The following is a 26231-nucleotide window of genomic DNA, read 5'->3' as shown; positions in this document are numbered from 1 at the left end:
AGTTTATGCTTGAAAATACTGCTTCCAAGCCTACTCAGTCAAAATAAGTCAATTTCATCATTAGCAACAAAGCATTTTTAGAACATGCTTAATTTAGGATTAGATACAAGTCCTATTACTTGATCATAGCTAATAATAAAAAAAATTCATGTTTTTATCTTAAAATCTCCTTTTTTAATAAGAAATATATACACTCTTCAGATGCATGAGTACATGAATTTGACACGATGCTAATACCCTTTTAATACAAAGATAAACAAAACCATCAGAATTACACTAATTTTTCACAGAGTCATCAGTTAAGGACAAGTTTTTGATGCTATTCTCTGTTTTTTTGTTTATGCTAATCTCCAATAAAACATGATAAATTAGTAAATATAAACATTAAAATCATTGGTTATAGATAAAATTGTAACTGCATCCCCTAATCATTCTTTAACACATGGAATTTCTCAGTGATAGCATCCTCAAAATTGAAAGGTGTGAAGCAGACAAAATTCCAATAACTGAAGCAAAGTTATCTGAATTGATCTACAGTTAAATTTAACACAAGGAGCAGTTTTTAGTTTTATCACATAATGTTGGCATTGACAATATGATTTCACAGCAAATGATTGTAGTTAAAGACTGATACTTTAGCTACTAAAATAACTGTAAAAAACTAAATGGTTATAAAATTTAGAGAAAAAAATAAAATCATGTTATACATAATTAAATTTAAAAAAATTAATAGTCATGTAAATTTAAAAAAAAGTTCTTCGGTGCATTAATTTTGGTATATTTACACTACTAATTCAGGAAACTACTAAATATTAATACAAGTTCAGTTCAGAAGTAATGTATTCTACAAGTAGAGCTTCATTCTCTTTAACAACAAAAGCAAGCTTTATTTCCTGTTATAAAGCAACAAAGGTGTTTCAGCTATACTGATATTACCTTTGACTAATTTGTGGAATCTACACTTATATAGTTTTATCACTTGAAAGAAAAAAGATTATGGATAAAGTGCTACAATGTTAAATTGAATTCCCATTTTATAATACATATATTTTACATGTTATAAAATATTGTATGACCTAAAAAATTAATTACCAGATTTTAATCAATATCTAGACCATGCAGTAACACAAGTGTAAAGTGACAGATTCAATGAGAAAAGAGTTTGAGAGATGCGATGAACAAGAGGACTATTACTTGTCTTAATTGATGTCTCTATCAATAACTTGCAGGAGTTGCCTGTTAACTTCATTTGTTTACTTTTTTCTTTATTAAGAGGCCACATTTACATTACAAAGGAATCTTTTATTGTTGAGGAATAAAGTTTTAGTACAAAATTGTTAACTACAAACTGAATTAAAGAAGAGATTTTTTAAGTGATCAATTTCCAATTGGTTTCTAAGATCTAAGGTGAAAAAAAAAATGTTTTGTATAAGAGCTATTATTTTCAATTAAAACTTTTACAATAAAAAACTTATATCACACCTACAGAAACAAATGAGGTTGTCCTTTTGAGAACCCAGTACCTGTCTTGGATGCCTCTTTAATTTTTAAAGGAAAAGTAATTTTTTATTATATATGTTTAGTGTGGTCAACACAACATTGATGTGCTACTTCCAAATGAGTTAAACCGCTTCGATTTCCTGAGATATGATATCTCGGATCAGCACTTGCTGATCCTTCAGCAGGAGGCTTGAGCATTCTTTAAGAGGGGTTGTTCATCTCATGTTGCAGTTCTTCCAAGAATTATCCTTTACCTACTATAGCACTTTTTCCTTAATTTTTCTTTTCCATTTTCAATTTCATCAGAGTAGATCTAACCCTGACAGGTACGAACAGATGATGTAGACATGTACAGCCAGTACATTCTTCCTGTAATCTGATAGGGAGTTGCCTGTTAACTGACCTAAGGATATCGTTTCCTGTTCCATGGTTACAAATAAGCCTAACAAATGTAGTGTGATGATCAGGTTGAGCTGGGCTTTTAAAGTATAAATAACTATTTATTTTCAGACTACATAGGCTAATGCTAGAGTACAGTCTTTTAAGTAAATTTTTAAAGGGTATGAAAAATATCAAGCATGACAGATTCAACTCATACCTTCTAAATTAAAGACAGAAATGCCTGCTGTAACTCTGTGATCAATATTGTCATTTAATAAATATACATTCACTAAAAAAAAAAATCACATACTAAATTTTTAGATAAAATATTCAGTCCAGGGGAATGAACAGTGCATCATTAAATTCAACTTCAACAGGTTAATAAAAGCAATAACTTACATAGGGTTAAGAATAGCAATATATATAAAGCAAAAAAGCATGAATTTTAATGAAGTATTTTAAAATTATTTTAGTAGCGCAAAAACTAGTTATTCAAATTTGACAAATCAGAAGGCTTAAGGAAATAAAAAACTCAGAAATCTGGGAATAGAATGCAGAAATTTAGAGTACAGAAGAGTGCTCTAGATAAATAGTATGATTTTATTTAAAAAAATTTATAATACTAGTTTTAAGTTTGTAAAATGTTTTTAAAAATTCCAAAAATATTTTTTTAGTTTTAAGCAATGAATAAGTTTTGATGATCATAAGTGGTGATGTGTATCATCTTCTTTTAATTATCAGTTTTTCAACATACTACGGTTAACTGTAGTAGTTTCTTCCTCAAATGAACTATCCTAATTAATTTTTTATTGTCTAAACATAAAAGCATTATCTTGATAAAATCTTGACCATCTTCTCAAACTATCCAATTGGCAATGTCTTTCTGTTGGACTTCCATTCAAATTTTTTTTATAACTTAAAAATATTTAGTTTTATAACTTTTTATATATTTTAAAATGTGACAATAACATAATTATCACACTTTTCTCACTTACTGCTTTTGTTTTTCGGCCATGTATATTACTTTTTGACAAAGTATTTACTTGGCAAAACTCAATTGATGGGCATTTTTATCTCTATAAAAATGAGATGGATTACTGAACCAGTAACCCAGTTTTTTCCTATTTATGTCAGTACACCACTACCTATAGTGACATAATACCTCTAACTACTAGTAATTCCATTATCAAGACTACATGTGTACAAAGCTGTACATATTAGGAAATAAAGGATGAAAATTCTCTCTCCACTCACTATTTGGGTATATTCTAGACAACTCCAGCATAATTTATGTAAAGCCTGGTTATAGGTTTAAAATTTCTATACAGTATATGATATACATCATATACCTCGGTATACGGTATACACATGAAAACTATATTAAAAAATAAAAACTTTTATTTTAATGAATTAGATAGAAAAAGTTTTAATAAGAGAATAAAAACAAAATAAACTTAGGGGTGGAAAGTGTTTTACTGGTTTTTAGATATAAGATGTAGAAAAATAATTTTGTTTCATGCATGGTAAATAAAATTAAAACAGACCAGGGATAGTTGTGGTAGCAGATGTAAATCCTTTATAAAAATGAAATATCTGTGCATGTCCATTAAGATGATTTTTAAATATATTATTTCTTTACACATATTATTTGTCAAGTTCTATTACTACCTCTATTATTCACGTAACTGAGATTCTGGATTCAAATCCTGGTTTAGCTTGGTATTTTTCACGTGCTACAAAATTCATCTAACATGAAGTTATAGAATAGATTGGGTGTAATAAAGCCATTTACAGCTAAGGAATAAACAGAAAAAAATACAGTTAATGAAATTTGTTAAAACAGAGAATTAACAGTATAAATTTATAGGTTTTCTTTTCGCTAATTTTACTACGAAACTCATTTTTAATTTACAAGCACAGTTAATAAAAACTAGAATATAGAGTTTGAATGCTTCAGCTGAGCAGTAAAGACCTGTACCAATCAGAAGACTGGATTACTAGCAAGAGCTTTTATAAAACATATTGTGATCATTAAGTTTACCTGTATTAAAAAAAATTATTTACCATTATAACAGCAGGTGAAATTATAATATGTAAACTTGTCTCATCTGGGCTTGAAAAATTCAAATTACTGAACTATTAAAATTTTTCTTCATTTTTTGATTCTGTTATACTAATAAGGTGAGGTTGTGTATATTATTGAACGGAATCTTCAATTTTGCACTTAAAAGAATATGCTTCTATTCAAAGATGGATCAACATCTATAAAAAAACTGGGTAAGATCATGAGATAGTTTAATACTTTAAACATTTTGACGTTTAACTGTTTTCCCGGGATTGCATCTTCTACTTCTTCACCTTTATACTCTCTCTACCTGTGTCATTAAATTTTCCAGATCTTGTTCATTAAGTTCTGTGTGTTTATGAGATTTTCAATATCTGTGTCACCTAATTCATTGAACCCATTTTTCCTACTGAACGACCTTTCAGCGATATTTCCTGGGGTCTCGAGTACCATGTCACCAGTACTTTCCATCGTATCTGTTTGAAGCAGCTTCTTCCAGCAAGACACCAGAGCCGACTGTTCAGTTCATCTAATGAAAACTTGATGCATATAATGCAGTCGGCAATATTAAATTTCTTCCAACATGTAACACATTTGGCTCAGAATCTGAATCCATCGCATCTAAGTAATTTTAAATGTTTATGATGTAATACAATTTAAACGACTGAATAATTCTCTGATCCATTGGTTGCAATAAAGTTGGTAGTACTTGGCGGCAGAAAAACTAATTTTATTTTGGGATGAGCTATTTGGATTTCCTGTGGATGACTGGGAGCACTCTCTAAGTCTAAAAGAGCCTTAAAATCAAGATTTTTTATTTTAGATATTTTTCAACTTTGGATACAAAACCGTTATTGAACCAATCCAAGAAAGGTGAAGTTGTAATCTACACTTTTTTATTGATCGCCAAAAAGCTTGAACAACATCTTATTTTTATTTTTCAATGCTTGTGGATTTTGGGACCTGTAAATCATTAGTGGTTTAATTAAAACAATCACTGCTGAATTTGTACAAAGCAAAATTGTTACTGTCTTTTTCAACCTTGAATTCCAGTGCTTATCGTTCATTTTTTGAGATGAAAGTCCTATTGGTCATTCGTTCCAAAACAGGCATCTCCTGTGTTAAAAATCTGCTCTGGTTTGTATTTATCCTCAATTTTAATCCTTAATTTAAAAAAAATTTTGCTGGGAAAGTTTCTGTGGCTACTTTATCTAATGATGGAGCTTCCCCTACAATTTCTATGTTGTGTAAAGATTGCCTGACTTTAAATTCATTAAACCAGCCTTCTGAAGCTTGGAATGGGGTAACAGCATCTTTTGTCTACTATACTACACAGTAAAGTATGTGCACTATCACAGTTTACATTTGTACTGTATTATTTTTTTAATGTGTGACAATATTTTTATTTTTTAACGTCACTACATAATGTTATATATGTGAACATGGAAAATTTTAGCTGTGACATATAGAAGACATCAAAAAATATTGCACTACAAATAATGACATCATGAATACGGGAAGTGTGAATAAGGAGATTTCACTGTACAACATAATAGTTAATCATCAAAAAAGGTAATGTAAAATAAAACAAAACAAAAGAAGAAAAATGCTTCGTAGTTGGGTTTTTTTTATTAAGCATTTTTGTGTTTTCTTCTTACTATTTGACTTTTTAATTTAATAAATTGGTACTATAATGGATAATTAAATTTTATTTAAGAATAATAATTTTTTTAATACCTTATTTTTAATAAAATGTTTTTATTATTTCTTGGCTTGATTTTTCAATAACAGAGTATGTATCTAATCCTGGTTTAAAAACAAATCTACCTAAGAAAAATCAGAGATTAATATAAATTTCACCCAAATACAAATTTTTTGAAATAAAAATATAACTAAATCCGAAAAAACTAAAACGTATAATATTAAAACAATATTAAGCTAATATTAAAACAACAAGAGATTGCAAGATATATTACTATTTTATTCAAAGCCAGCCATAGACGGTGAGAAAAATTTTTCAAACATTAATGCCCGAGATTACAGCATAGAATAACTAAACAATTAAACGGGGATTATAGAGATAAAAAACTAGTTAACATTAAGTAATTCATCTATGCTGGCAGAAAAAAATACTGCCATAGCCAAATCAATAATGCTGATGACATGAACTGCTGCAATTAGACGTAAATTAAGTGGTGAAAAAAAATTGTGAATAAGACAAGGAGTTATGAATGATTAAGAGTTGGCATAATTGTAAGTATGACTGCAAATGAATAAATAAATCATAAATGATAATATTAATAAAATTAAATATTACCTTTTGTGATTACTAAATAGAAAAGATAATCAATTCCAAAAAAAGAAACTGGTGATGTAATACTTGAAGCACAAAAACAAACATGGATGACAGCTGAAATAATGCGAGGTTGGTTGCAATGTACATGGGAGCACAGATCTGATGACTTAATTGAAGAAACTGTATTCTGGCAAAGAACACCTTTTCTGGTTTCTGTCTGATAATTTTAAGTCAAAACCAGAAAAATTAATATCACGATGTTGCCATAATTCGAGTAATGACCATCAAACATCAGCCCCTGATATTGGAGCAAATAATAATCCAATGATTGCATTCGAACACATTATGATCAGTGCTTCTGCAATTTTTTTTTGGGGGGGGGGCAAGAAACATTTTCACGTTATCATTGCCTGGTTTACAATAATAATAAAAGGCTTTGGATATTAAAATATTAGAAAAATATGGTTAAAACCAAGATAACAATAGGAATACAATTGAAACTGTAAAAGAAACGCAACAATTACGAGAGAATACATGAAACATGAGTAACAAAATAATATAAAAATTTTGACTGGTTACATCTTCTAAGTATTTATTTTTTGTCTTCAATCATTTGACTGGTTTGATGCAGCTCTCCACGATTCCCTATCTAATGCCAGTCATTTCATTTCGGTATACCCTCTACATCCTACATCCCTAACAATTTATTTTACATATTTCAAATGTTACCTGCCTGCACAATCTTTCCCTACCACCTGTCCCTCCAATATTAAAGCGACTATTCCAGGATGCCTTAATATGTGGCCTAAAAATTTGTCTTCTTTTAACTATATTTTTCCAAATGCTTTTTTCTTTATCAATTTGCTGCAACACCTCTTCATTTGTCATTTTATCCACCCATCTGATTTTTAATATTCTCCTATAGCACCACATTTCAAAAACTTCTAATCTTTTCTTCTCAGGTACTCTGATCATCCTAGTTTCACTTCATACAGCTACGCTCCAAACATATACTCTCACAAATGTTTTCCTGACGTTTAAATTAATTTTTGATGTAAACAAATTATATTTCTGAATGAAGGCTCTTTTCGCCTGTGCTATTCAGCATTTTATATCGCTCCTGCTTCGTCCATCTTTTAAGTATATTATTTCTTTTTTGAAGTAATAATATTCAGTCTAGTATATTCTTGTCATTTCCTAGTACTGTATGTCCCTTGGCAATTTAAATTTGTGACGTAAGGCTGCATAGCATATGCAGTCCACAAGGATGTGGTGCAGTCAAGCAGCAGTTAGATCAGATGCACAGTACACCACTGTGCATTTACAGTGGAGAGCAGTGGTGACATCAAGTATCTGCGAGTAGGTTTGGTATGTCCTAATCGCAACTGATACAGGATCTTGGTGAATTTTCCTGCATTAAGAGTCCATGGTAACACCCGTGTCTTTTTATGTGTCGAAGTTTATTATCTGCTGTAACAGTCCAGTCATCTTGCACCTTCTTCAAAGTGTATGTTTAATGGAATTGATGAAATCAGCAAGTTGTAACACAAGTGGAGAAAGATGGTTGACTACATACACCTTTAGCAGTGGAATCCGCATGTTCATTACAAAGGACTATGCAATAATGATCACGTAATTACACTCGGTGGCAAAATAAAAAAAAGCATTAACAGTAAAGAAAGTAGAATGCATTTTGAGAGCACGAAGAGAGTTGCTCACAAAAATCATTTTTGAAATTACATATATCTAACTAGGAAGATGTCTGGGGATAGTGTTCTTTGGAATGATGGTGACATACATGAAGTAGATTTGACATTTGACTCTTTAAAATATCCAATAAATTCTGGCACTGACTGAATAGCCAAAAATTAAATGAGTGGTTAAAAAACAATCATTACCTAACATTTCTTTTTTAACAGATAAATTTATAAAAATAACCATTTAATAGTTTAATTCTGCCGAAATTAATTTTCACTCTCCCCTTATTTATCCTGTTTTTAACGAAATATGCATATGATAGAATAAGAATGTACAATATGTACTATCATTTCAAGAAAATATTTTATCTACAGAGTGATTTTTTTAGCCCTGTTACCCAATTGTTAATGTCTGGTAATTTTTTTGTAAGAAAGGGAAATTTTGTTTTGTGACACAAGTTGGTAGCGCTACTCAACTGGTATAGATATGGCAGTATGAGTTGATTCTCCTTGAGCTGTGTAAACCTTTGTGCCATTTCCGGTCGTGTTACGAACAGAATGTCTTTTACCACAGGACGAGTTTTCATTCTTCAACAATATTTTGCTACAAAATTATACGCGAGTGTAAAGGAATCATTTCAAATTAAATTTGTTGGTGTTCCTCTGCCAGAAACACGTCAATTTTTAGGCTAGCAAACTGATTTTGAGAGAAGTAGCGTTTGCGACAGAAAACACAGTGGTTGATCAACTCACTTGACAGATGACGTTTTAGAGAATGAGAAAACAAGATTGCTCAATTCTCCACGGAAAAGTTTATGAATACTTTCCACCCAAGTTGGTTTGTCATATTTGAGTGTTCAGAAAGCTACTAAAAAATTGAAATTGTATCCGTATCACGTACGATTAATCCAAGAGCTTCAGCCTCCAGATTTAAACAAGCAATTGAAATATTGCACTATTGGTTTAGGTCTCTTGTAAATGATAACTGAATCAAAATTTTAAACACTGTTCTTTAGTGATGAAGCTTGGATCCATCTTGATGGTTATGTGAACAGTCAAAACTGTCGAATTTGGGCGGTTGAAAATCCTAACAAGACAAATCTTTGCATCCTGAAAATATTGGTGTGTGGTGTGCGATATCTCATCATATAGTTGGACCGATATTCTTCAAACAGACAGTAAATGGTGAAGTATACAGGAATATTGTGTGCCAATTTGTGTCCCTACTGGAACCTCAAGAATGGTATTGCTGGTTTCAGCAAGATGGCGCTACATGCCAGATGCCTCAAGAAACCATGGATTTTGTGCAACAGTTCTTTGATGATCGAATAATAAGCAAGGGTTTATGGCCTCCAAGGTCCCCAGACCTCATATTTCCTGACTACTTTTTGTGGGGCTATATTAAGTCTGAGGCCTTCAAAAACAATCCTCACACAAAGTCAATATTACAGACTTAATCACAAATCTTTCCAATGCAACTCTTAAAAAGGTTTCTGCTAATATGCTGAAGAGTTCGTGCGTGTATAACCGCAAGGGGTGGGCATTTTGAGCATATTCTTTAACAATTATGTAAGTAATAGCTTTTTATTAAATATCTTTTGTAAGTAACAAATACATTTTTTTATTCCACCTAAATTTCCCTTACTTAAATTACATTTAAAATTGGGTAACAGGACTAAAAAAAAACTCTGTAGTAATAAATTTTAAAGTACAGGCATATCTTATATTTAATACAATATGATATTTCCTTTTTGTTCATATGACATCTTACACTATTGAACCAATCTGAAATTATTCAGCAGCAAGCTGAGACAGAATACAACAGCAGGCCAGAATATTTTGTAAACAACCATATATTAGAATTAAAGTTGGCAAATTTGCTTCCTAATTTAGAAAATATAAATGAAAAAATTGTACCAGATGGTTACTCAATTTGAAATAGATAAGATAAACAAAGCCTCCCTTGTGAAGGAGGTTTAAGTGTAAATAATCAATAATAAATTGGATGAGATAGGATTTATTTATGTTGAGGAGAAGACTCTAAGGGAATAGCTCGGGATAGAATATTACAGATAAATTACTGTGGAGACCAAGGCTCATAAAGGATTGCAGTGAAAAAACAATTATATTTTATGTATATATACAAGGGTAAGTCAAAAAGTAAAGGGAAATTCTGATTTCCTTCTCAATCACATGTATGACAACAATGATTGTTCTGCTATAACTCGTAACAACTATCAGCTGTTCATTAAAGTATTGTTTCATTGTTAGCTATTTGTGATGCATTTAAAAGTCTGTTTAAAATGAGTGCTAATTTAAAAGAAAAGAATGCATGTACAATGTTCTTTTAGGCGAGTTGACTCTATAGAAAACTGATGATAAAATTAACAGATGGGATATCATTGCAGACAAAATGGATTACAAGGTTATAGAGTTAGGGAATGGATAATTTATGCCAAATACAGAAACAAATCATACGGATGTAACTTATAACTTTCAAATATATAAGTACAGATTAAACTGCCTCATAAGCAGTAATACAAATATAAGAAAAAATTAAATCACATTATAATAATACCAGATATTATGGAAATGTTTGATAAATAAATCCATTACGTATTTACAACTGATAACAGAGTTACAATGTTTGATAAAATAATATCTTTCAACGATTAGCAGTTTTTTTTTAAAGTTTTTAATAATCTCAGATTTTTTAATCTCTAGTTTGCTAGTACAGACTAGCAAATATTTTTCAATGAGTATTTTTCACGGTAATAATTTATTATAGAGAATTATTTATTACTTAGTACATTGGATTTGAGTGCATGTGTTCTGGTCTGGTCAATAATAATCAGTAAAAGTTGAAGATTGTACACCATTTATTTGAACTTCACACAAGAAACATTATATTGTCACATAGAGCACATGCATTCACAAATTACTTTATTAATTAGATTGTGTGTTTATGGGATAAATAGTAACATAAAAGGTGATAAATTAACAACTCTAAGAAAACAATGGATACAATGTTATATTCAATTTTTCTAACTAGCTAAGATTAACTGTAGGAAGAATTTTTACTAGATAATGCAGGGATTTTACATGGAGCATTCAGTTATTAATTTTACCTCACATAGAAAGAAATAGCTCTGCAAAAAATGGACCTGCTAGATGGCGTTGGGGGTTGAGATACTTGGAAAAATTGCATTTATGGTATGATTTGGCTCAAAATTCAGAATATATTATATTAGTTAAGTGAAAAGAAATATTTTTGCAAAAAATGGACTCCCGCTAGGTGGTTCTGGAGTTCATATATTTAGAAAAATCTAATCACATAATAATTGTCTGAGGAAGTCGATATCGACATAGACAACGATCGATGTAGACAAAGACAATCAATATAGATGAAATCTCTTGGTACATATACAACTACATTAAATTTAGTAAAAGAAGTTTTGTTATTTACTTATACATTCTTTTTATGATTTTAATTTTTTATGAGGTATGTATCTAAAGGACCGTTTTTTGACTGTTTTTGGCACTGAAACTTTATTCAGGAAGAAATAAAGTGTTTGACTTCTATTCTCCACAAGAATGAATAAGAATTATATAAATTTTGTATAACTGTGATTATGATTTCATTAGATGATCAATTATTTAATAGCTGTCATGAAAATGACTTATTTTACAGTGTACATATTCATAATTTAACTCTGGCTAGGTAAATTTTATAAGAAAACTACAAGATGAAATTTTAAATGATGATAAAATTTTTCACAACTAAAATTAATAAGAAGTATATTCTACCATAATTAAAAATATGAATTAAGTCAAAACTTTTAACCTATTTCTGGAAAAAATTAACTTTGCAGATATGATTACATGTGTATAAAATAAATATACTCTAGTTTTTTAAATTTGTATTACAATGGGCATAAGAGTCCTTGGAAAATCTAAAACGTATTTTTAAAAAAATATAATTTCAAAGATAAATAAAATTTAACAGAAAATTCACTTTTGTGAATTTTTGCACACTTATTTAGAAGCTAATTAAAACTAACATTAAAAATTATAAAATGCACAAGTAACTAGTATTAAAACCAATAACTAGAGAACTAAAACGCAGAAAAAAAAGGTTTAAAAAAAATAACTTATAAATTAAATAAGCCATATTGACTACAAAAGAGTCTTTATGAATGATGACCAAGCTCAAGCTTTATGTATCAGAGTTAAATAAAATGACTTAGCATTAAAAACTATACACAAAATATAATTTATTTCACACAAGTTTATTATTATCAATCTGATTTACAGCTACTGGTATTTAAAATAACATTAGACAAATATTTTTCAAAAGTTATGCAATTTTAAGTTAATTCAAATTTCAATCCTTAGTTTTAAAACTGATTTATATTCACTTATAATTTGTAAGAAATATGTTCATTGAAATAGTGCTGCAATTTAGTTTGTAGTAACAGTTTAATGAATTTTTTTTTTGAAAACCTTTTTTAATACATACAAGCACTATGGCATTCTTGTAAATGGTTCACAATATCAAAACAATTTTATTACTTAAACATATTTAAGTAAACAAACCTTTATTTTAAAAAATAAAGAATTTTGGAATATTTTTAAAAAAATTCTAACAATAAAGAGGATTTTATTTAACATGACAAAAACTCCATTAAAAGTAATTTAAAAAACATAATAATAATAAAAGAAACAAATTACAAAAAGAACCATTGGTTGAAACTTGAGCAAGGTCAGGATAACTTGAAGCAGGTTTCATTTAAAGGAACATGAAACTGGTTCTCTTCAAAATGCTTATTCTGATATTCTTTCAAGCTGTGAAGTATTAAAAACTTAAAGTTAGGTACATCAGATAGTTGGTCAATTTCAAATAACTAGAACTAAACAGTTGATTTTTTAATACAACCGAAGTAGCTATACACAGACAATGAAATTTACTTTCACATTGTACAAGGCACAACAATGTTAAATGAAATATTATATATTTTCTTTATATTTTTATTTAGTTATATTAGTACATTATTACATAAATAAAAGAAAAAAGGTAGAATACTAACCTTGCTGTGATGAATGTTTCTTTCTTCAATAAACTACTTTTTGCAGATGCTATATAACAATTAATCAATAACACAGTAAGAGATCCACCAATGCTTAATTAACTTCAAATGAATAACACCTGTAAGATGTCAAACTTCATTCTTGACCACAGTTGATAGCAATTTTTAGTTTTCAATACTGTCTGTTACAAAAAATACGTGTCAATAACTTCTGTATAAAAGTTTTAAAAAAATACAGTGCATTTATTTAATGTATTCATTTTTAAATTCACTTCAGTACATTTATTTTCTACTAGAAGCAATAGATAGTAGTTAAGGTGAAGTATGTAATATGGGCAAAAAAGATAAGCTATGAAAAACCATAGCATAACCTAGTTTAATGAAATATCTGAACGAAGGTTTCATCTTCAACTGTTAAAACAAAAAAATCTTTCAGATTTTAATTTAAATCGGTTAATTATATTATTAGCAACTAATTTTACTATACATCTGAAATGGCATTTCACATATGCTGTTTAGTAATTAAAAAGAAGAGATTTTTAAATTGAAATTTCTGTGTAATTCCAGATGTAATGCTGCTTTATACTGACAAAGCCAACAATCGAATTAACACTTCAAACAGTCTGGTCACGTGACAATAGATAATTCAGTTAAAAATAAACTGGTAATTTTACATGGAAGAAAGTACCTATTTCACTACTCTGACCAGAGGTGGTCCCAATACATCGATTATCCCTTTCTTTTCTTTTTCCTTGGAAGAGTGCTTTGTGATATTAATGCCCATGACCCGCTGACAAACATCTACAGAAAAACTATAACATTAGAAAAGCTTACTAACTGTTAAGTGAAAAAATTAAGCGATGTTAAAATAGAACACAATGAAACCAAATTAATAGAATAAAATTATGAAATAAAATGAACCATCAATTTCTATTTTGAATAACAACTGTAGCCTATCAATCTGATAATTATACCTAAGACCCTAACTATTAACTCTTTAATGTTGTGATCGAACCCTGTTTATAATGCCATAAGACCCTTAATAAGTGTACACAATAGGAAATTATACTTTATGAATCTTACTTAATAAAAAAAGGTAACAGATTGCACAACCCTGTTCAACAAACTTACTGTTTTTGGTCTTATTAAACTGCAGGTTTGTTTTTAAAATGAAATGGCAGAAAATATTTTCTTCAAATAAATGTAAGCAGTAAATTTATCCAATTTACATACAAATATTAAGATTTGCACGTTACATGACAATGTAGAACAAAAAAGGACCTACCTAAAAAAAAATCAGGTCTCTAACATTACATGAGGTAATTTTTTTTTAGATGCTTAGTGTTTTTATCATCCAAATGTAAATGTGCTGGAAAGGTTCTGCTCAGATTTTCTATGCTTAATCAAAGAATTTTTTTTAGATCATCAGAATAACCCTTACCAAAAAATTTTCATTTTAAACTTGAGTCAACTGGAGTGCATAATTAATAATAATAAACAACCGAAGCTGTGGAAAAGCAATAGTGGTCTGAGGTGTTAACGACAACAAAATAATAGCACTAATGCTCCTTTAAAAAGCCACAAAGATGAGAAACAGTAGGAGAGTTTCAGCCATCTTCTGAAATCAAAAACATCACACACAGTCTGATATCTGATCTCTATGAGACAGAGATGACAATGTGTTTCTTTTGTACAACACTTTATTAATTTATAGCGATTTTGTCATTGTATATTCTAATTTGCCTAAAACTATAAAAGATAATGAAGACTTTTAATCCTCTATTACAATTCCTGATGGTGTAAGAATAATTCACAAGAAACTTTTTTATAAACTAGTACACTTGGAATAAAATTTAACAATTTCTTGAAATCAATTATAATTACATTTTAAGGTAAATCAAAACACACCCTTCTTTCCAACAGTTCATCCATCTGGCCTAACTCAGCATCAAAGTTTAAAATATGATCCAACAGAAGGGTGACTGTATTAACTTTTTTTTTATACACATAAGAGAGAATTTATAAGGTATACTTATATTAAATAAAACTTTCATATCAAAGTATGAATAATCATATACAAAATCTATAAAATCTTAATAAAAAAAAAAAAAGAAGCAAAAGTCAAGATATTTACATATTATCTATACAACACTGAAACTGGAATTGCAGAACTGTTGTAAAAAAAAAAGAAGCAGCTCACTACTTCTACTGAAAAGAATATCTAAAAATATTGTAAACTTTGAAATCATTAATTCTTAATGTAATGAGAAATTAACTGCTATACCAATAAAATGATTTTTTCATACTATATCACCTACAGAAGATTAACAGATCACAGAAATAAAATCAGAACACTGAAGAGGCAACAAAAGCTTAACTCACCCAGTTGAACCTTAAGACTCCCTGCTTATTTATCCATTAAAATAATAATTTTCTACCTATAAAACCAAGTTTTTATGCAAATACCTGTCTCCAAAATGACGAATCAACTCTAAACTGATGAATATACAATTAAAAGACCAAAAATTTTCAGGCAGTAAATTACTTTAAAACACAATGAATTATAAATACAAATAAAACATCAAAAACAATAACAAGTACCGGGTTCATGGCCCAATTTCAATTTTGGAATGCTTGTTGAAGTACAAAGAGAATTATTATCTATTGGATTACATATGCCATTTATCAGCCAACATTGAAGTTAATGTATTTTTCTTTTTATTCTCAGTTATCATCTAACATACTTCTTTGGGAGCAATCTATAGAATTGTGAAAATTTCCATTGGAAAAATCTTAATAAGCAAAAAACAGGACTTCTTTTGTAATCAATAAACAGACAGTTATATACTACGAATACAAGACACAAATTGCAGAATTTAAAAGAAGTATAAGGACCATAAGACCATTCTTATAATGGTTCATTACAATTCATTTTTCTTTTATAAAAATGAAATATTTTTAATAAATCATCATATATTTTAAGGAAAAACTATCAGAGAAATTACACATTGTTAAGTAATGTACTGTAGTAATGAGTTCATAAAATTTAATAAATTAATTACTATCTTATGTGACAAAAAATACTTCAGATAAGTGTAAAAAAATGATAACTCTTCTTAAATAAAAAAATTAATTCAAATTCATGATTATCTTGTATTTTTTTTAGAATTGTTACAAGAATAACAGCATTCAGCTTAGATGTAATTGAAGAACATACACAATATGAGTGCACCTACCCAATATGCATCTACAGTTATAAATGAATAAATTACAAGTGCACACAAAGCACCTATATAGCATGCATGTTTCCCATATTTTTACAGCCAATTTAGCTCATGTGGTGAAAATTTGTTTCAAATTTATTAAAAACTTTTAATGCTATTTAAAACTTATAAATAGATTTTGTGCCTAATTCTATTTCATCAGTAAATTTGAAATTTGACATGTCAAGACTTAAGTATGCTAAGTTTGCATTTTCTAACCAATTGTTATTTTAGTCAAGGTGATGCTTTATAAACACACCTGTAAAACAAACAGGACACGAAATCAGATGAGCCGCAAAACCATTATGGTGCATACTGTCAAGAAATAAGCAGTACATCTTTATGAAATTAATATTTCAATTACTAATATTATGTCATAAAAACTTGACATATATAGCAAAATTCAATTTTCATTCAAAAACTGGCTTTTCATTAAAATAATTTTTATAAAGAATATTTCCGATGATTAAGAATAGTGTTCAATCAGTAAAAATTTGTACCTATGCTCACTAATAAATTACTGTGTTAGTTAAGAGCATTCTATACAAGGGAAGTAATAAATTCACTTCATGTTCTAATTCAGTCATTTGATTTTTGTTATTATTAAAGTAATTTTGGTGATCCCTTTTGCACTTTTAAATTAACTGCTACTGAGCAAAAAATGATGTTACCCGCTAAACATGAGTCACAATAATGCAAAATGAATGCTGCTAAAACATGATAGTTTAAATAATTAAAATTAAAAGATAATTAACAAAAAACTTGGGAAAAATTATTTTGACTGTTTCTTAACAATCAAATATAAATATTTACTTAAGATACTATATTTAAAAATTTTACATCAAAATAAGACTATATCTAAACATAAAATTCACTTTTTTCACGCATTTGTATGAGGAAATGCATGAAAAATCTCAATCAAAATAAAACTTTTTTTAACTAACTGATTTTGATGATACTATAAATATTTTACACAAAAATTTATATACATTACAATAAAAAATATATTTTCTTTACAACAAGAAAATATATCAACTACTTGTTGGGTGATATATATCAAGGGATGGCATTATCCTTGATAACTACTTTTTCATTCTAGTGAACTTTTAATCATATCTGTAGACAAACTATCATGTTTAATATTTAATTAAATCCCCCACTTGAAGCTAGTGCACAACTGTAATTTTATAGTGAAAACATTTTTTAAAACACTCAGAAAATAACTAATATAATTGGAAAATAAAGTAATTATAAAAATAAAATGTACTGTCCAAATAGACTAAAAATTTATAATCAAACCTCACAGAATGGGGAAAATAATACATAAAGTAAACTCACGGTAAACCCAAAGTAAAGTAAACGAAAGAATAAATAGCTAAAAATGAATTCTACGACTGACCACAAACAGAATACTAATTAATATAAAAGGTATTATAAATAGAAAATAATGTTTAATTCAAGAAACTTCTAATCAAGCCTAGCAGGTTGCTACATTTTGATAATTATAAATTATCAAATTTATAATTTTGATATTATAAATATCAAGATTTATCAACATAATGCAAATATAATTAGCATAAAAGGATAATTCTAAGCCTCTCTTTGCTATTCACATTTGACTAGCAAAGTATAATTTGCTAATATAAATTACACTTTGAATACAGCAAAAGGAAAATTGGTTCTGCGTACCATGGTAACTAAAAGAATAATTTTTGCCAAACGTGAAAGTTTAGTTTACAAGGTCACAATGTCAAACAATAATAGTAGGATGCAAACAAACAACCAGTTTTGGTGTACAAAATATACTTTATACAAATTCATAAAATCGACGTATTTGAAGTATTTAATGAACTTGACGTGAAGTTTAACTTATAATTTCTTGTAATGACATGCAACTGAACAAAAATATTGGATAAAGTTGAGAATTATGAATTTATATTAATTTCACGTGTTTTTGGACACTTTAATGAAGAAACTTTTATATATATATATATATATACACACACACACACACACTTATTACTTCTTTGGACGTCTAAATTAACAGGTGTTGCATAAGAGGTGCCATTAAGCACATTCAGAAATCCTTGATAATGCTTAGCTTACAATTAATATCATTATCGTAATACTAAAAATTAACTGCTTAAGGAAAGAATGAGAACAAATCAATTTAACTTAAAATATGAATTATTATTTTTTTCCCAAGAAAATAACTTATGACAAAATTGCAATCAATCTGAATTATTTCTCAATTCAATATAAAAACCAATTCAATTGAATATAAAATATTCAATTCAATATATAACTGTAACATTTAACTGTACAATAGTAATAAAATACAAAAAAAAATACATAGATAAATAAATAGAAAATACAAATAAATGTTTTTCTTAAAAAAAAAAATAACTATTTACATATAATCTATTATAACAGGTGAGGTATATCACATCTGGCAGCTGATCACACACAGCAATTTTAATTAATCAATTTTCAGGGAATATTTCAGTACAATTTAAACAGCAGTATAATTTTTGGCCTATTTAAAAAACAACAAAGAAAACTTTATAAACATGAACATTAATAATAAAACTTATACTTGCAATAGATTGAAATGGTAAATTAAATGCGACATTTGTAAACATATATATTTTTTAGTAATATGCTGCATTAAAAAAGTCTATTTCACATTTTAACCTTTAATCCATAAGCGTTAATTTAAATTTTCTAGACATTCTTTCACAATGATAAAACAGCTCACTTTTGCATTTTTTATTCCTTTTTAATTTTAAACTAAAATCTTTTTTTTTATATTATAAATGAATTTTTAAAACCTTTAATTAGAAAATTAAAGAAAATTATAAATATCTAATTTTATATGATGTTTTCAGATTTTTCCAAGTAAATTTCCCTTTCATTAAGTGAACAGTCACTAATTATAAATTGACATTTTAAAAAACTGGTCAAAATCAGCACTTGTAAGTTGTATACATACAACATAGTGTCTTTCACTTAAAAAAGTGGTTTTAAGTCAATGTCTGCTTCTTACACGACTATCAATATCATAGGAATCTCGATGTTTTAATCTTGATTTCTTGTCATTATAATACTTATCATAGCTACTAGATCTAACTAATGGACTACGAGATCTGGATCTGTACCTTGTACGCGATTTATCCCTGTAACATATTAAACAAAAGTGTGTAAATAAATGACTCAAATAAATAAAAATACTTAAAATTATCCAATAAGTCTATTTTTAAATAACTCAATATGATCATAAGTTATAATTCCTTTCCATACTTGTAGACTTCAACAGATTTGATTAAAAAACATTAAAACAATCTTAAATAAATTTTTAATTCGTTACGTAAACAGATTTGCACAGATTAACAGTTAAACTTTTGCACTTAAAACATATGAAAGTGAACAACACTAATGTATTCTTTATTATTAGGTATTTCACATTAAAAAAAAAAAAATGAAAAACTGATTATCATTTTTTTAATGTTTTCTAATTTAAACAATTTTTAATTATATAAAATTTTAATTATTTTGAAACGAAATAAAATTGACTATGTTTTACTTACGCTCTAGAAATTAGTTAATTAAAAAAAAAGGAATAAAAATAGAAGGGGTACTTTTAAAAAAATAAATTATGTCAAGACTTTGGAAATGTTTAGGATTGGCTACCTTTTACAAGTTTTAAGTTATTTCAATTTTTGTACTTTTTTGGGGCTGTTTTATGGTTTTCTTTGTATTTATGGATAAATTTTTTTTTTAAACTTTATCAAACAAAAACCTTGAAATTAAGTAGATAAAATATTAGAAGCCTGGAGTTCTCAACAATAACTGCAATCTTTTCAAACAAATCAGCATGCGGTCATGCACAGAACCACTGGATAATTAATCTGTAGGTAAAATTTATTTTTGTTTGAACAGAGAAACATGCCATGTTATTGTTTTTTTCTTGCATATAATACAAAGTCTATAAATAAAATAATGAGACTAGTTTTTTTTTTGGCAACCAAAGTGACAACACTGAAAAGTTACTTTTAAACGTATGGTTATATGAACAGCTGATTTATATTATGTATTAATATTTTTAGTATACTGTTGCCATGCGAGACGTAAACAAACTTTTTGTGAAATGAGTTTTTGTTGTGCAATCAAGTTTTGTGTTTAACTCTGTGAGAATGCTACTAAAACATTTTCAAAATTGAAAGGAGTGTATGGAGATTACACTCTGTCATGAACCCAAGTTTTCAGGTGGTTTAAAGCATTTTAGATGGCCGGGAATCAGTTGCGGATGATCCACACTCTAGAAGATCGTTAACGTAAAAAAGTGACAACAATTTTGAGTGAATCAAGAGACTTGATACGGTATGATTGGCGATTAACTATCAATGATTGCACAATTGAATTTCAACCATACCACAGTCCATCAAATTTTGACAAATGAAGTGGACATGAAAAAAGTTTGTGCAAAAGTGGTCCCAATAAACCTCATTGTTGAACAGAAAAACAACAGGGTGGAAGTGTGCCACGATCATCTAGAGCAAATTGAAACAGATTCTAATTTTCTAAAACGTTTTATTACTAGTGATGAATCTTGGATATTTAAGTGCGACCCAGAAACAAAATGCCAAAGCAAGGAGTGGTGCACACTTCAAACTCACCACATCCCAAAAAAGGCAAAAATGAGTAAATCAAAAATCAAAACCATGCTAATTTGTTTCTTCAATAGTAATGGCATTGTCCATAAGTTTTTGCCTACAGGACAAATTGTAAATCAATATGTTTACTGAGAAATAATTGAAAGACTGTAGAAAAGAGTTGCCCGTGTCAAATCAGCCTTCAAAGACAACTGGATGATGCATCATAAAATTCACCTTGTCACACTGCACTCTCAATTAATCAGTTTTTTGCAAGAAAAAAAAAACATTCCTGTAGTTCCTCAACCACCTTATTCACCCGACTTGAGTCTCTGCGACTTTTTCCTGTAATAGACTTCAAAAAAACACCTCAAAGGACACCATTTTGGAACAGTAGAAAATATATAAAAAAAAATCTAATGACCATCTGAAGGATATTCCAGTTTCCGAGTTTCAACACTGCTAGGGAAAGCCATTTGAAGTGTTGCATGGCTTCCCTTGGGAAGCCATGCGTTTCTAAGGTGATCAGAGTCCATGTATTACTGGATGGTGAATAAGAAGTTTTTCTGAGCCAGTCTCATTACTTTACTTACAGATCTCGTACATATAGAAACAATTCGTATACTTAACATAATATTTTGTATGCTAAACTGTTTTTTTCTATACATATAATTCTATGTATGTGTAATTATCAAAACTACATGGTAAGTAATAGTTAATAAGGCAGATATTGCAATAAAACATTAATATTAAAATGTTATATGAAATTTTAACATCATTTATAATAAATATATATATAGATACGAGGAGCCGCTGAAAAGTTCCATTTTAAAGTTTGAAATTTTAGTATGTAACTGTGCAAATATCAGGTGTCCAGGATTCATTTTTTCTGTTGCTGGTAAAAGCCGAGATGGCAGAGTCTCAAACAAGTTTCTCATCAGTAGAGTTATGGGTCATCAAGAAGTTTTTGTTTCTCCAGGGAAAGTCAGTAGAGGACATTCACATCATGTCATAAACATTGGGAGAGAAGTGTGCTTCCTACAGGACTGTGAAACTTGGATATCTCGTTTCAAGTCCGGCCATTTCTCTGTTAAAGATGAGCTCAGCAGTGAGCGCCCTCAAATCGCAACTGACACTGTAACATGCAATGCTATCCATGAGCTCATTCTTAAGGACCAGTGAATATCTGCCAAAAAGATAGCCCAGATATTGGACATCTCCAGGAAACTTGTTTGGTTTCATTATTAACACAATCCTAGACATGAGCAATCTTTCAGCGGAGTGGGTGCTCAAATGTTTGAACTGTGATCAGCAAAAGGAACAAGTTGAGATGTACAAAGCAGTTTTGCACCATTTTGAAGCTCCAGAGGCCTTTTTGGCTAGGTTAGTGACAGGATGATAATGCTTCACATTTATGATCCTGAAACCAAGGAACAGTCAAACAAATGGCACCACAGCAGTTCCCCATGGCTGAATAAGATCCACACCCAGAAATCAGCCAAAAAAGTGATGGCATCTGTCTTCTGGGACACAGACTGCATTCTGTTGGTGCACTGTTTACCTCAGGGATTTAGTATAACCAAACAATATTAGGCTAATCTGCTGGACCAGTTAAAAGAGGCAATTAAGAAGAAACGTTGCGGGAAGTTGGCCAAAGGGATCTTTCTGTTGCATGACAATGTAACTGCACACACATCCAACGTTGTGGTTGCCAAATTGACAACCTTGGGCTTCCAACTGGTCAACCATCCTCCCTACTCACCAGACCTAGCTCCTTCGGGCTACTATCTGTTTCTGAACTTGAAGAAACACCTGAAGGGTATTTTTTTTGAGGACATTGAAGATGTCAAAGAGGCTGCTAAGAGCTGGTTTCACATTCTATCACAGGACTTTCATTTGCAGGGACTAGAAAAGCTTCAACAACGATGTATTAAGTGTATCATTCTCAGGGGAGAAGATATTGAATAAATGGATAATTTCAAAACTTTGGCTCCAATCTTTCTAGGCAAAGCCAGGAACTTTTTAGCACCCCCTTGTGTATTTTATAATAATAAATATTTTTTTAATTTTCTGGAAGTCTATAAAAGTTACAATCACATCATGAATAGATTTACACTGAGTTACAGAAAGAGGATAAAAAAGGTCAAGTGTAGGATATAAGGACCTGTACAGTTAAGAGAAGCATGAAGTATTTTGCCATGTCAAGAGAGACTTTATTTAGTGTTTAACAATATGATAGTAGAGGGACTATTACCACATTCAGAACTGGAATTTATAGTACACAGGAGGAATCAAATGGGAAAACACAGGAGAGATGATCCTAACTGATTCTAAAAATATTCAAGCAGAAATTAGGTATTGTAAGTGTAAACATATGATAGGAGAGGAAAGGTGGAGAACTAATCGGGGAAAGATATGCAAAATGAAAATACTTAAAGATAGTATGCACAACAAACAAATAATACTTTAATAATAATATCACTCAGAAAGTAATGATAATTTTCTATAAATTAAATTTTCTAAATTGCGATTAACATCTTTTTTCAAAGTATGTAAATTATGGAAAATAACTAATTAACATTAAGGCAGTTATTTTTAATTAGATAATACACTATTATTAACAACACTAAAAAGATGAACATCAAAAATAATATTGTATCTAGCTTGTTATACATGTAAACTCTACAGGTCAATAAAATAATTTTTTTAATTTTATCAATCTTTAATTAAAATATTATGTACTGTACATCATTGATCCACATAAATCTTAGTTAAAGCTTTACAAGTTATGATGTATTATAAATATTTATAAACAATTTATGGAATTCTGAATCACAATGTTTCATTAAGGTGATATAATAATTACTAAGATATATGTTTTCACTTTCAACAAATACAAGAAAATAAATATAAATCACTTCTTTAAACTCTTACCAGTATATATCTTGTAACTTTAGTGTAGTGTATATACTACCTTTGTAGGTGTTTGTATATATAGTTTGCACACACACACACACATATACTACCAGTGTACACAGCCCATTTATTAACATATTCGCTATGGCAGATAAAATAGGGAACTTAACCATCTTGCTGTACGGGTAAATATGACGTATAGCAATTACCCACGTCACGTTATGGCACATATTGGCCTGTCCTGAGGTTTTGTACTGTGCATGTAGTGTTTATATGGATTTACTCTATATGCTGAACTGTTTGATCTTGGATTTTCAATCAGTATACATTTGAGCTGTACTACTTATCACATTATTTATTAATTTCTTTTTTTATTATTTCCTTTTCATATATTTTTATCACACGTTCAATAAATTATTCAACAAAACATTCATAATAATATTACTTAATCTTATAAATGGTGGTTTTTATTTATAAATTAAATTAATTATATTACATCACATAATCCACTACTCATTGTTTTGATTTGTCATTTTATTATTCCTAAATAAATATATATTGAAATATATTTCTTTAAATAAAACATTCAAATGTATATTTTAATAATATAAACACTGGATGAAACATAAAATTTATTTCCAGATAATTGGGTCTGAATCACTTCATATACAATGTTTATATGCTTGTTTGTAAACATCATCCAAATCATTAAATAAATTTGTTTATGTTTGACTTAATTAATTACTTTTTTCAATATATTATATTTTACGATGTCATTGTGAAAAAAGCTTTATTAAAAAGGCAGAAAAGTTTTGCCAATTATAATTCAATCTGTATTTATTAAATACAAGTAGCTTTTAATAGTAAAATGGGTAAACATGGTCGAAAGCTACTTGAAATTACATTAGCAAAGTGCCAATCAGATAGTGAATGTGAGTTAGAATACTTATCTAGTGAAATAGTGAAAATAGTGATTACGCTGAAAAAGACCTAACATCAGATAACAGTTTTCTAGAGGAAGATAGTGAAGAAGAGAATGACGTGGCAAATACAAGCGAAGTAAATTCAGCTGAAAATAATGCAGATAGGCCTGTTTATAATATATAATCAGCAAGTAATGCAGTCCATATTTCACCTGGAAATGTACTAAACTAATGTGAAGAGATTTCCATTACAACTGCATTTACTTGTAATTGTTCATCTGATCCAATTCTGTCAGATTACATTGTTGGTGAAGAACTCACCAATTTTTTTCAATCTTTTAATTACCAAAGATCTGTTGGATGTGATGGTGAGAGAAACTAGTAAATACGCCACAACTTTGAAGGGAAAAGAAGAGAGAGAGAGCAGAATTAAACAATGGACAGACACATATATTAATGAATTAAAATTTTTGTTTCTATTCTAATAATAATTGGGCTTAAGAGTCTGCCAAATCTGCAACTATATTGGTAAAAATCCTCTATTTACCATAATGATTTTATAGAAAACCTTATGTCATGTGATAAGATTTCTTATTCTTCTACATTGCTGGCATTTTGTCCATGATCAGCAACAATGATAAACTGTATAAAATACGACCATTAAATTAACATATTAAACAATTTAGAAAAATGCATTGAGTCAGGGGAAAATGTTGTTATTGATGAGTTTATGGTATACCCTGGCAAGGAAGACTTTCTTTCTGTCAACATTAAAAATAAACGACATAGATATAGAGTTAAATTATATAAACTTTGTACAGTAGATTGTTTTGTATTTAACTTTAAAATATATACAGGAAAAGTGAACCACTTCCAGGTAAAAGTCACGCTTTCCTTATCATTACGGGCCAGATGAATGATTTAACAGGATGTGGTGGTAGGTAGGTACGTAGACAATTTTTATAAAAGTATCAAAGTTGCAAAATATTTGCTTTTGCACAAAACAATAATCTGCAGTACTGTAAGAACCAATAAGAATTCATTCTTATTTTGCTCATTCTTATGGTATTTTAACTTATATTTTATTGTTAATGCTTACAGAACATAATGAAATTATTTTTATATTGTAATAGTATTATATTTTTGTATTTTAGTACACTGACTATTTTAAATTCTAGATATCGAATGCTATTTTATCATTTATACTGTCAGAAATTCTAATTTTATTTTTCATCTTTATTAAATTAATTATATACCATTATAAATTACAATAAAATTTTTTTACAGAAAATTTTTCATATTTTAGTAAAAAAAAATTATGGCTGGCACGGAACAATCCAGCAAAATTACCCAATAATTGTTACAAATAGATACTAAATAAGAATATGTATAGAAGAACTGTTTCAACTAGAGTTAGTTCACATGTTTTCTGAGAGATATCATAGACTATA

General features: G+C 28.9%; 1 protein-coding gene across 12 annotated transcripts in view; it reads right to left on the bottom strand.

Annotated features, from left to right (window-relative positions):
- Positions 1-26231, bottom strand: part of LOC142320432 (cyclin-L1) — a 106936-nt gene that overhangs the window by 31619 nt on the left and 49086 nt on the right. For 5 of the 12 annotated variants that reach the window (XM_075358753.1, XM_075358475.1, XM_075358731.1 and 2 more), the window contains exons 9-10: positions 19448-19465; positions 13027-13204 (exon numbers count right to left, since the gene is read on the bottom strand). In XM_075358753.1, coding sequence (XP_075214868.1) covers positions 13192-13204; positions 19448-19465 — 31 coding nt within the window. In that variant the 3' untranslated portion in view covers positions 13027-13191. Of the gene's footprint in view, positions 1-3549; positions 3676-5683; positions 5774-13026; positions 13209-18458; positions 19466-26231 lie in introns of those variants that run through there. The other 7 variants (XM_075358646.1, XM_075358864.1, XM_075358388.1 and 4 more) reach the window with 7 other exon arrangements.

The sequence above is a fragment of the Lycorma delicatula genome, chromosome 1, assembly GCF_047948215.1.
Source record: "Lycorma delicatula isolate Av1 chromosome 1, ASM4794821v1, whole genome shotgun sequence".
NCBI classification, from domain to species: domain Eukaryota; kingdom Metazoa; phylum Arthropoda; class Insecta; order Hemiptera; family Fulgoridae; genus Lycorma; species Lycorma delicatula.
Note: the sequence above shows the minus strand (reverse complement) of the source record. Positions and strands in the feature narration are given on the sequence as shown.